This window comes from Candoia aspera, chromosome 1 (genome assembly GCF_035149785.1).
Source record: "Candoia aspera isolate rCanAsp1 chromosome 1, rCanAsp1.hap2, whole genome shotgun sequence".
NCBI classification, from domain to species: Eukaryota; Metazoa; Chordata; class Lepidosauria; order Squamata; family Boidae; genus Candoia; species Candoia aspera.
Window position 1 is genome coordinate 165,670,631 of NC_086153.1, and position 13,499 is coordinate 165,684,129.

The 13,499-nt window shown below is 39.4% G+C and overlaps 1 protein-coding gene across 1 annotated transcript in view; it reads left to right on the forward strand.

The window, feature by feature from the left end:
- COL4A1 (collagen type IV alpha 1 chain) overlaps positions 1-13,499 on the forward strand; it is a 147,699-nt gene that overhangs the window by 111,264 nt on the left and 22,936 nt on the right. The window contains exons 34-41 of the mRNA XM_063317784.1: positions 6,510-6,662; positions 8,261-8,359; positions 8,537-8,626; positions 8,839-8,978; positions 10,641-10,767; positions 10,853-10,933; positions 12,606-12,704; positions 13,385-13,435. Coding sequence (XP_063173854.1) covers positions 6,510-6,662; positions 8,261-8,359; positions 8,537-8,626; positions 8,839-8,978; positions 10,641-10,767; positions 10,853-10,933; positions 12,606-12,704; positions 13,385-13,435 — 840 coding nt within the window. The remainder of the gene's footprint in view (positions 1-6,509; positions 6,663-8,260; positions 8,360-8,536; positions 8,627-8,838; positions 8,979-10,640; positions 10,768-10,852; positions 10,934-12,605; positions 12,705-13,384; positions 13,436-13,499) is intronic.

A 13,499-nucleotide genomic window follows, 5' to 3' on the forward strand; every position in this document is an offset into this window, starting at 1 on the left:
ACTAAACAATTCACCTTCCCACAAAAGTGTTGCTTTGTTTTATTTACTTAATTTTTCAGAGCTCTTAGCAAAAGTCCCAATAATCCAAATTTGTCTGGTCCCTTAGTCCATTTAAAACTTTCTTAGGTTAAATTCTTATTTAATTTAATATAGTTTAATTTAATTCTTTAAACTGTAAGTTATTTTTTCTTCTATTTTGGGATGAAGTTTTATTCACCAGGTAGATTTTCAGGCTTGTTGTATGAAAGACCTGTTTTAACTCTAAAATAATTATAGTTCCAAAAGTGTTTGAAAATCTTATATACTGTTTGAAGAACAGTAAAACTAATGATCTATCTTTAAGCAAATAAACAATAGCTTTTTCCTGACAGAAACTGAGAACTGGAATACTGATTAAATAAAAATTAATGCCACTTTGCCACCTGGTGGATTGAGTTAGCCATTACAAGTTAGAACACGGGATGGTTCACATTGGATACAGATGAAAAAAAATTCATGTAAAAACAAAGATAGGATGTCATCTGGGCTTTTAAAGGCTCTTTCAAGAATTTCCAGAAGGATGTATGAACATGGGAAGCCTTTTATCCGCCTTATTAAAATGAATTCTCTTCTGCTAGTGGAATTTTATTTTATCTGGGAATGATTTGTATACAGCTATGATGAGGCCAATTTGAAACTGAAAATGAGAAACTCAGTTAAAAAAAATAAGCAAGATTTCTAAGAAACCACACATCATTTAGAAACATAGGAACTCCTATTAAAGTGTTTAATTTAGAAAATGTAAAAGGGTAAAGGTGTCAAATGAAATTCACAAGATACCTGAAAATAGATGTTTTCTGTTGTGTTCGAATTCCTCCCTTGTTGAATTCCAAATGCATGGCTGGGTATTAATTACCTTTGTTTGTTTACTTATTTATTTATCATCGTTACTCCAATAACATTCCAGGTTTGCACCATTTGAAATATGCAGGTAACACATTTGTTACACCTTATATAATATATAATTATTCCAGATACGATAAAATTGTGATTTCACCCTTTATGTATATAAAAAATTGAATTCTATCCATTATCTTTTCAACCCTAGCTATTGACGGTATCTCTGAATACATTTTTCAGTTGTTACCTTGTCTAAAAATTTCTGCTTTTGGCATATTATAGATTTAATGGATGGAAGTAAAAATGTAAGTAAAACTACAGTAACATAATAAGTTAGTTTAGCATCCTCTCCTTCAAATATAATATATGTAATGACCCCAATTCGGGGATGTATTCTACTTTTTGTTTAGTTTTAGATCTTACTTCCTGGGAGAACAGTGCAACTTTTACACAGTCTACCACACAGAAATGTACCCTTCTCTTTACATCCTCTCCAACATTTCACTGAATAATTGCTAGATATGTACAGTATTCATACCGGGGTTAAATGCCATCTATGTACTCTCTATTCATTACTTTTGTTGAGACAAATCAAAACGATAATCTTTCTTTGTGTCTGTGTGATTTTTTGGATGGTCTTAATAAAGCATTACTAAATGTTAGATCTAGGAATTTTTAAATGGACATATGTAGCTGGCCTTGCTTTCTACTTTTGTGAATTTTCGTTTTTGCCTGTGTGCGTGTCGGGTGTGTGTGCGTGTGTGTGTGTGTGCGTGCTGTCTTATCATCCATGGCTGTAGAAAGAACTACTGTAAGTTAAGCAATGTGAGGTGGAATGACAATGTACAATAGGAGTCCAAGTAGAGCATTCCGGAAAAAGAAACAATGATATTGTTTCTAAGAAAAGTAGTCTTAGGACCCAGATGGAGAAATATATTAGAGAGAGAAATCAATGGACTCCTGACAATAGGGCCGAGAGAAATGCAAGGAAATATAGTTAGGAGTGAAAGTAGGGTTCCTGGAGGAGTAGAATGACAGCCATAAGAACTGAAAATCTCCTCTTGGTTCTATCACCCCAACCAGTTCTAGCATCAAGCTCTAGGTTTGGTTTTGTGTTGTTTTGTGTTGTTTGTGCCTTCGAGTCAGTGCTGACTCCTGGCAACTGCCTGGATGAGACCCTGCAGTTTTCTTGGCAAGGTTTTTCGTAAATGGTTTGCCCTTGCCTGCTCCTTCCCAGGGCTGAGAGAGAGGGACTGGCCCAAGGTCCCCCAGCTGGCTTTGTGCCCAAGGCGGGACTAGAATTCACGGTCTCCCGGTTTCTAGCCTGGTGCTTTAACCACCACACCAAACTGGCTGTTTATCAAGCTCCTACCCTTGAATAAAATATTAAAACTCTACATCTGTTCTTCTGAGATATAACAAAGGACTGAAACGAAGTACTTCTGTCTGTGGTTAAATAGAGTCAAAGTCATACTGTAGTTCATTCTGTTTTGTTTGACTTGTTGGGTATGATTCCAAGAGAACATTTGACTGACATACAGTAAATATTATGTGGAGAAGATTGTCCTTGGTTCATTTTTTAAAAAAATCTTCCCTGATGCAAAGTGATTAAGCAGTTGTGTATCTGTCCAAAAACTAAGGGTAGGAACAAAATTAATAATATTTTTAATCTCAGATTTTATTTTTTAAAAAATAATGATTCTTCCTTCCAATGTGTGCAAATAAAGTTCTTTATTATTACCTACATGTTGCAAATAGTGTGGGGAAGAATAATGTATGAAAACCCTGCAGACCAGTCGCAATACTGTTATCCTGCTTCCTGCACACACACATGCACACACACAAATACAGTTGATTGTTACCGTCAGAGAACAGCTTATAAAGGGAAATGTATTTAGTGTATGTTGAGAGAGTTGAAATTGCTTATAGTGGCAGTACGTTTTTAAACGACTGGAGATTGTCCTAGCATGTATAGCTACAGCATTAGGCAGAGCTCCTTGGTTTCCTGAAGAGATCAGGGAAGGAAGCAGTTGAAAAGATAGGAGAATAATGGTGGAAACCAGAAATTGATGTACCTGGTAAGTGCACCTGGTAAGTGCTCATATTCAAGCCTACACTGTTGTGATAAGAGCAGTAAAGCATCATTTGTCCTTTATGCTTATTGCATCTGCCACCTCCTACCTGGGAGCCCTGTTCAGGGTTACCTGGAACCTTTTAGGGAAAGATAGGTGGGACAAAGTACCTGCAGGCTTCTGAATGCATTTTCAGGTTTCTTAGTGAACACAGTCATATACATCCACTCTGAGCTGGACTTTGGTTGAGCAGAATGCATTGTGGTGAGTGAGGAGCACTGTCTTGTATTATTAGGTAGGCAGCCTTACACATTTGATAAACAAGCAAACTGGGATTCTTTTGAGCTTGTGAAACCCAAGGAAGTTGATTAAGTTGCCTATAGTACGAATTCTGCTACCTGTGGGCTAGATCAGTGCTCTTCCTGGCTACTTCAGTGGCTAGGGAGGGTATGAGTGGCTGAATCCAGGCGATAGTTAGTGCTTGTTTGAGGGCAGAATGCTGCCTGCCCTGAAGGAAGTGGTAGTGTGCCCTCCCCTCTAAAATCCATCCCTTGATCCAACTCTTTTTGACAACTTCCTCCTGGTCTCTAACATTCCTTTTTAGGGAAATTTCAAATGGAGGCTAGACAGCCTTCTGTAATGGATGCTTTAATTTGGATTACTACACTGAGCAGAGACTGGACTCCATGGCAAAAATGGTCCCTTCTTAATTCTGTGATTTTTTTTATTCCTCCGAAGAGTACCTAAACCCTCTAGCAATTCTTTGAAGTTCTTCTCTCAATTGACCAGAAGCACCTCTATATAACCCGGATTAAGCAACTATTCCTTTTTTTTTAACCCAGTTCATGACTGATACAGACTGTTTTAGGATCTGAACAACCTCCTAGCTATCGATTAAGTAAATTTACTCACTGAAAGAGAAGATATGCCTAATTGTGAAAGAATTAAATTTCTGACGGTTATGCCTGTCCTGATGGACAAGCTGTATGAGCTACTCAGCCACCAGAATTACCAGAAGTGTTAAATCTGTTTTATGATGCGTTTAGGCCTTTTTAAAAATTAAATGTGCAACCAGGCATAAAGAGTGCAGTTCCAGGAATGAAAATGTAATTCCAAGATATTTGCACAATTTAAAATACAAGTGATTGTGTTGTATTAGGTGGATTTTTTAAAAAACTGGCTGATTAACAATGTAAGAAGGAAATAGAGCTCCAAACCCTGTCTTAATACGCTACTTCCTCCCCATCCTCACAGGCATTTCTGTTGCTTTCTGACTGACTGACTGACTGACTGACTGACTGACTGACTGACTGACTGACTGACTGACTGACTGGTTACATGCCATCAAGTCATTGTTGACTCAGCAACCATCTCGATTTTCTCCATGGTGATCTGTCCCCTAACCTGGCCCTTCGGCTCTTCCAGTGGTGCACTTGTTGCCACTGTGACTGAGTCCATCCACCTTGCTGCTGGCCATCCTCTTGCTCTCTTTCCTTCCCTCTTCCCCAGCATTAGAGCCTTCTCCAGAGAGCTAGGCTTTGGTGTGCTTTTTCTTCTTTAGCTTAATTTACTTGTTTTTACTTGCTCTTTCAAAATAATTTTTACTTAAACACTTTTCTATCTGGCCGCCTTCACTGGATTTTAAGTCTGCCTCATCTTTTAATCTGATGTGCTTAGTTTTCTTATCACTGGTTGTAAACAATGCCTTCTAAAAATGGTAATGTGCCAGTGTGAACTTTTAGTTATTTTTGAGCAGCCTTCCACAACTCAAAGTCAAAGAATTATGAAAAGAATGGATCTCTTGAAGGAGTATATTAAGCTTGCTTTTAATTCTTAAGCTTAATTTGGAGCTTGCACATAAACAGTTTGAGATTTCTTCCACATCAGCAACTAGCCATGTCTTTGATACTATAATTGAGCTTCTCCACCTCCTTTTAGCAATAATATAATCAATATTTGATTTCCATATATTCCATCTGGTGATGTCCATGTGTAGAGGCACTGGGGTTTTTTTGTGCATTCCAGTCTCCAATCACAAGCAGCACATCTTGCTTGCATGTTCTGCCGATTTCAAATTGAACTTGATCACAGAAGTCATCGGCCTCCTCTTCTTCTGCATCGGTGGTTGGAGCATAAAATTGAATGATCAATTTTATTTGATCCACAAAGTCTAATCAATATTATTTGCTACTGATTGCATTGTAGCCAAGTACTGTTCTTGCTATACCCTTCCTAGCTATAAAAGCAATGCCATTCGTTCTTTGTTTTTCATGTCCTGAGTAATAAATCAGCAGCTAGACATCCCAAAGGCTTTACTCTAGCCATGTCATAAACATGATTAGTACTCTAAAAGATCCTCAGGTCTCAGCATGTTTGAGTGCCATCTGACCTGAGGGGCCCATTATCAGGCACTACATTGTCAGTCATTTTATATTTTCTGTCCATGTGGTTTTCTTGGTGAAAATACAGGAGTGGTTTACCATTGCCTTCTCCCATGCAGTGTGAATTGATGCCTTTGCCATTGTCACTAAAGTGATTGTCGGCCTCCGGCATCTTCCTATATCACTACTGTCCAATATCGGTTCCTGCTAGCTTTAGCTGGGCAGCTGGGATGACCTCCTCACCTTGGGTGACCCTGCTGAGAATACACACACGCTCTCTCTCTCTCTCTGGACATACACTCCCAACGTGCTTCACTCATCCCTCCAAGGAACAACCCCCTGCCATTTGTAGGGGAGGTGTTGCTCTCCTCAGAATTACCAGGCTTTTCAAACTGAAGGGAAGGGCTTCAGCTCAGGAATGGAGCTTCTGGTTTGCATGCAGGTGTCCTAGGTTAATCCTCTGGCCACTCCAGGCAAGAGCGCAGGAGGCCTTAGTTTAAAACCTGGAGAACTGCTGCCAAGCTACATAGGCAGTGCTCAGCTAGATGAGAATTGCCCTGACTAGGAAGAGGGTGGCTTCCTTTCCAGAATATAGGGCACTTTTACAGATGAATCACATGAATTTGGCAACAATGTGAAACAGATGGTCTTGCCAAAAAAACAAACTATGATTTTATGGAATATGACCCTGAGTAGCAAAGAACACATACAAAAAATGGGCAGGCATGTGTTACGAAAAACTTTTTTTTAACAGGACAGTAGAAGGGACTGTTTGAATTCATGGGAGGTGCTTAGCAATTAGACATGCATCTGACAGGGATGCTTTAGTTGCACATTTCCTGAACTGATTAGTTTATCCCTTTCAAATCTATCCATCTTATGCTTTTTATCTACATATATGACTTAATCACAACATTTGAACCAAGACAAAGAAATCAACATATCCTGTCATATTAGGATGACCAATTTAGGCAAAAGCTAACTATCTGTCACTGTTGCTGAATTGTTGTTGTTGTTGTTATGTAACTGGACTTTTAATAGTTCTGTGCTGATCACCTTAATTAAAGTTTTGGTTTTTTTTAAGTATGTTACTATTGGAGGTTTGAAAATGCCATTCTTATCACCTAGGGTAAAATGGCCTTATCTCATAATATTCTCTGGATTTTGTTCTTTGTAGGTAGCATAGGTTTTCCTGGAGTGGCAGGACACAGAGGTGATCCAGGGTTAAAAGGTGAAAAAGGTGAAGTTGGTCTCCCAGGAGAGCCAGGATCAATGGATCATGTTGATATGGAAAACCTGAAAGGCCAAAAAGGAGAACAAGGAGATAAAGGTCTGTCAAATTAATGTGCCATTGCTTCTGTTGTATTTTGATTATATTCCCTTCTAAGCCAAAACAATAATAATTTTGGCATGCTAAATAATGATGTACTTAATTTCTACCCAGACATTTGTCTTAAACTCCATCTGGGATTTGCAAGCAAGAAAATATTATTGTCAGGGATTTTGCAGGCATGCAACGGGATGCCAACCCTTTGCTTGGTAAGCAAAGGAAACGAAAGTGTACTTTCCAAAATGTGGGAAGTGATAATGGTGACCACATTGGATAGGTCAGCATCCAACAACTGACCTTGAAATGATGCTTCTTAGGATGCTGGAGGGCAATATTTTAAGGTTAAAAATCAAGTACTAGGTTAACAAACAACTCCTCCATGGTTAGTTAGCTTTATTCCTTTTCAGATGTAAAAGAATCCCTTTCGCTGGTAGAGTTGGGGTGTGTATGTCAGGAAGACTAAAAATGTTTTGTAGCTATTGTTTAGAGTTTAATTTTTTCAGAGGCCTTAACTCAGTGGGGCTGGACTGGAAAGGCAGGTCAGCCTTCCTTGATATGAAAGCAAGTTTACTCTGCTTTAGCTAAGTGAAGGAGCTCTCTCAGACAATTTCCCCAGGTACCTCCAAGAATGTGAATGAGGAGATCAGCAAAATTCCCTCTTCCTTCATGACTAAGGGAATATTATAAAAATAAAACCATTTGCTCTCCAAGCAAATTGAGAAGTGGGGTATGTGTTGCTTTTTGGAACGTATGCTGCATAAGATAAAGGAGAAATCTGTATGCACCCTAAAATGCGCTGCTTAATACTTTCTTACAGTATTGTCACACCAAACAAGCTTGTATCATTGGCAACACCACTGTTTGAACATGAATGGCTAAACTTAAAGTCCTCTAGGCTATCAAAGAGCAGAATAATTTTAATGACATTCACTCATGCAAGATTTAATCCAATATGCAAGCAATAGAATAAAGCAGTCAGTGCCCCACTTTTTAGGAGGCGGTTTCAGATTAGTACATCTTTTGGATGATCCATTTGGATCCATCCATTAAAGTTCCTCTCCAGGATCCACCCTGTCTTGTGCTGGTATAGCAGGGGTTTAGCTGAATGGTTGGAGACTTCTCCCAAGACTTGTAAGACTTGTGCAACCTCATTTAGCGATTTGGCCATAGAGAAGGAAGCCACTTTACTGGTATGAAGTATAATTAATTGGTTTACTTATATTATTTAACCAAGGTGCAGCATACTGCAATTTTTGCCTCTGAAATGTAAGATGATTATTAAGTATACTTCTTGTCTGCAAGTCCCTGCTACCTACTGAACAAAATGGACCTACGAACATGGCTTTTCTTAGTCCAGGATTATTACTGAAATTTGGGCTTGAGGTTTAAACTCCAATGAAAACTAGTTAAAGTTAAATTGCATGTTTCATGTACTATATATTCAAAATTACTCTTTGATTTTTGTACTGCTTTATAGTAGTAGAAACACTATGTTTGCATCAACCAATCATTGTGATATGACCAGAGTTATATAATGAAGAACTTCAGGTGTGGTTGAGAGAGAATCTTGACAGAAAATCAACATGTTTGATTTTTAGGAGCAAAAGGGATAATAGGAGAGAAGGGGATTCAAGGAATTTCTGGCAGCTCAGGAATGCCAGGGAAGGATGGGGATCCTGGTTTACCAGGCCAATCAGGTATGAAACCTGTTTTCTTTTTGGCACTCTTTTCAATGAAGCCTTATAGTACCATTACCTGCTATTATTCTACTTTCAATAGCATTGCCATGTGCTTATATAATCTAGTAGACATCTTGGGTTATGTCTTTATAACTAAGTATGCTTAAATCCGACAAATTTTCTTTTTTAATTTAGGACCAAAAGGAGATCCAGGTACTCCAGGATTCCACGGTGAACCAGGATTTCCTGGAGAAAAAGGATCAGTGGGTGAAATGGGTATACCAGGTACTATTCATTGTAGACCTTGGAGGATTTGGAATTTTGTACTGACTAATTTGCCATCCATTACCCCAAATACTCGGTTAACTTTGTTTTAAAGAAGAAAAATATTTACACTGTAACGTAGCATAGCATAGCATAGCATAGCATAGCATAGCATAGCATAGCATAGCATAGCATAGCATAACATAACACAAACGTTGAACTTGTACTTTCAGGGATACCTGGAGAAAAAGGTGTTCGAGGCCTTCCAGGTGAGCCAGGTCAAACAGGATTTCCTGGAGTTAGAGGTGAAAAAGGACAGAAAGGAGAGTCTGGACTTCCTGGAATTGGCTTCCCTGGAGCTCCTGGTGAGAAGGTATCTGTAATCCTTCATGACATATGTTAACTATCCTAAACAGCGTTCCGATTACTTTGCTAATGTCTCTCTAATTTCAAGACATAACTATTCAGGACTAGGTTTCTAATAATCAAAGAGGTATGAGGGGCAGGGGAAAAAATTGATATAGGCAATATAAGAAATTGACTTGTATCGAGTCAGATAATTGGATGATCTAGTTCAGTATTGTCTACTAAACTATTTGGAAGTGATTTCCCAAAATGTCAGGCAGCATCTTTCCCTGAATTTTTTGGTGACACTAGAGGTGAAAGCTGGGAGTTTCTGCATGCAAAGCATGTGCATTTCCAAGGATCCACTATATATCCCTTCCCTAGCATAATGAACTCTCATTTCTTGTGTGGTCAGAAGTACTTAAAAAGTGAAGCAACAGATTGACAAATTGGGTGTAAGATGCCAGAGCAAATGTAACTAAACATTGGTGAGGACATGCTGTTGGCTCTATCATGTTGTGGTGAGGACAATGAAGGAAGCCCATTCTGCTGTATCACTGCACCCACAGACAGATAGCTAACAAAGTTATTCTGGAGTGGAAAAACAGCTATTAAAACTTGACTCAGAAGAGTTTTTGGAAGCCAGCTGTGAAAAAATAATGGCAAATGTTTTCAGGGCAACAATGCGTGCAGACTGATTTCATCACAAGAATGGTATAAATATCCAAAGTATAACTGAGACAGGGTGTGTTTGGGTAAGTTATAGCTGTTGTGGCCTAGACTATAAACTTGGAAGGGGTGGTAGAGGCCATCTATTTCAGCTTAGCTCAATGCAGGACCCACTATAGCACCTCTGATCTCTGACAGATGACCAATCAACCTATGCTGAAAGACCGAATTCACCGGTTCACATGGCAGCCTGTTCCCCTGGCCGATAGCTTGTACAGACAGGAAGTTCCTTGTGGTTTTACATGGGGTCTGGTCAACTCCTTGAAGCCATAGAGAATGTCCACTTGCTCTTCTGTGTGATAGCTCTTCAGATAGTTGAAGACTGCTACAATTTCTCCTCTCAGTCTTTTCTGTAGGCCAAACATAATCCATGTCCTTTAGGGTGTGGACAAGGTCCCTTGAAAGGGTTTGGCTGATTGCAAAAGTATTTAATGTATTTGTGAGAGCCAACAGAGAAGAATTAACTGGGACAGTCCAGGTAACTATGATCTGTCCATTCCCACCCCACAAAACCTCCATCAGCTCAGATATCTATGATAATATTCAGTAAGAAATATCCCTCTGGGGCAAGGTTTTACGAAGGTCTTGCCTGGCCGATTCCAGGAATATAGGCTCCTAAGAATCATCGTATTGAAATCGGCAGTATCAAAGCACAATATGCATAAGATTTTACAGTTGAGCTGTTTGCACCTTTATCCATACACAAGTGCTCTGCTTCAGAGTCAGCTTAGGAATGAATAGCATATAGTGGATATTTAAGTTTTGTGCCAACTCTTTGGAACATCTCTCTATAGTTTTCTTTCTTGGATAGTTGAAGATTACACATTATAGCAAACATTAAGTGGGGTAAAAATAACTTCAGTGCAAATGTCTGGGAAAAAATGCTGGGCATTGGGAAAAAAAACTAAGCACCTCTGATTAAAAGTAAGCCAAACGTATTATTAGTTCTTCTGTCCCACAGGGTGAACAAGGATGGTCGGGTAGTGCAGGCTTACCTGGAGAAAAAGGTGAAAAGGGCACTCTAGGTAGTTCAGGCATCCCCGGATTCCCAGGCATCAAAGGGCAACCTGGCCTTCCAGGTTCTCCAGGTGGGTGATCCAGAGCTTCCTGTGTTATTTGGTGCCAGATATTTAGGCTATAAAATTAAACATCTTTGCTTTTTTAAAAAAAAAGGTGTTCCGGGAGCACCAGGTGAAAAAGGACAGAAAGGATCCCTAGGCTTGAGTGGCTTCCCAGGCTTCAAAGGACACGCAGGTAAAAGACTTTGCACAATGCTTCGTCTTTGTGATTAGAATGGGAAGGGGCGGCTTTCTCTTTGGCCTTTATGTCTCGGGTATTTGGAGCCATATCAGCTCATGCTAAAAGCTGACTTTCAATGCTGCAAATGCAGGGCAAGATGGCAGTCTGATCCTAGCTGATAAGGCAATATATTTGTGTAGAGGTCCTCTGCTTTTGTGATACGTGGAAGAAGATACAGTGTGCTCTAGTTTCCGCCTGAGTGTTTTCTAGGAAATTTTCATTAACCTTAGGAGAGAAATGCACAGCTGTTCTCAGTCTAAGGACTGCGCTGGCCATGTGAATGCATTACATTAATAATAATATTAATTAATTAACTGCATAAATTGTACATATTTAACAACATTACAGAATAGTATTTGAATAAGTAGAGGGGTCCAGGACCAAAAATGGCTTGATTTAATTTAACTCAGATTAATCAAAATTAAATGAAATTAATTAAATACAATTAATATGATTGCCAACCATGTTGTTGTTGTTGTTTTTAATTTGAAAGTTATTCATTAACATTTGGTGGTAACTTTAGAAGAGCTTTGGCCTTTGGGAACTTCTGCATATACATTTCTGTTTCAGGCACAAATGCCTGAAAACTCTTTTCAGTTCACTCTAGAGGTCCTGTGACCTGTTACTCAGCCAACTTGAAAGGGGGCTCAAGCCTCCATTCCAGGCACTGGCCCACCTTCTCCCAAGGCACCCTGGCCTTTCTTTAAAGAGGCCGGTGATGCTGGGGAGGAGAGGAAACAAAACCAGCTGCCCTTAAATTGCCTTTCAGTAGATCTTACAGCCAGGACGATTCAATAGCGTTATTAACGAGGCAGATTGCAGCTTGGATGCCAGGAAAGCGCAGATTATTGCTGGCATATTTTGCTGCTGACTCAAGGGCTGGAGCATTGCACATTGGCCTGCCTGTGACGAAGAGGAGGTAGATAGATCACACTTTTTTGGTATGGAACTGAGACTTGACTTTCATCAGTCAAGTGGTTGTCCTAGAAATTAAAATACCGTTTTTGGCCACTAGCTGGTTTAATTGAAAAAAAAATGCAATAAAATTTAGCATGTATTCTCTCTCTCCCTCTCCCACACACACTGTAGAGAGCCAGAGAGATACCTTGGAGAAACTACGCAGAGACGGTTACAAAAACAGAAACATGCTTTTAGCCCAGGAAACAGAGGAAAGATCCAGAACAAGCTCCAACTGCCTCTACCCAACTCCCAGGGGAAGAAGAGGGAGAGAAGTCGAGCTTTCGAGATGCTGTTACTGTAGCCTATAGCAATAAAATACAGTTCCAGTCAGACTAGCGGAGTCAGATTCCCAACCTGGCCTACCTCAGAGGGCTCACAGACACACAAAAATAAACACACATAAACCCTACATACTGAAAAACAATGGTATTAAACACAGAAGAAAGCTCCTAATGTATAAACCAGTGCTTCTCAACCTTGGCAGCCTGAAGATGTGTGGACTTCAATTCCCAGAATTCCCCAGCCAGCTGCTGGTTGGGGAATTCTGGGAGTTGAAGTCCACACATCTTCAAGCTGCCAAGGTTGAGAAACACTGACATAAACAGTATTTTTTTTTCATTTCTCAGCAAGCTGAATCCTAAGAGGTGTATATATTCCTACTTTGCAGGTGACATTGGACCACCTGGTCCACAGGGAGCTATTGGAGAAAAAGGTGAGCCAGGTTTTGGTGGAATTCCAGGCTCTCCTGGTTCAAAAGGTGATTCAGGTAAGACTTTTATCTCCTTAGTTTTCTCATTAAATATAATTACTACATCAGAAAATGTAGTATAGTAATTGTCTGGAATCTCTTAGGAACTTCATTGTTTGAAAGGTTAAATATATAGCCAACATTATATATAATATAAAAATAAGGATTTATGAGGAAATTGATGGAAATTTCCCTAGGCAACCAGTGCTGACAATACGGTGTAATACGGAGCAATCTAGGCATATCTGATTTCCTGTCAAATATGCACAGTGCACATTTTGTGCACTGCATCTGCACTTAATTCCCCTGAGCCTCCTGAAAGTCATTCAAGATCTTCAAAGCCACAGTGTTTTCACCAAATGTGCTGCTAAAAGTTTGCACTTTTACTTCTCTACCCCCACTTCCCCTTCTCTCCCTACCCTTCCTCTACACATTTTTCTTAGCAAGGATGTAGGATCCAAAGGGGAATATTTGGGGGCAGGGGAGGGAATTATCTTTGTCTGTCTGCCTATGTATCTATTTAATTTAGCTGCCATATTGTGGAAGGAGGAAAACATTTACAAACATAAAGGTTTTATGAGGAAAAATTTAAGGTAACGGTACAAATTCTAATATATGAAGCTATCACCTGATTGGACTAATACTATTTAGGAAATATATGCTTTTCAGTTTCTCAGTTTCTGTGTTCATCTTTGCAGGTCTTCCAGGCAGAGGATTTCCTGGATTTCCAGGTGAAAAAGGAGAAAGAGGTAATGTATTAAAAAATTAAATGTAAAGCCCTCAGAGTCCATCTACTGTTCTCATTTTTCTTTG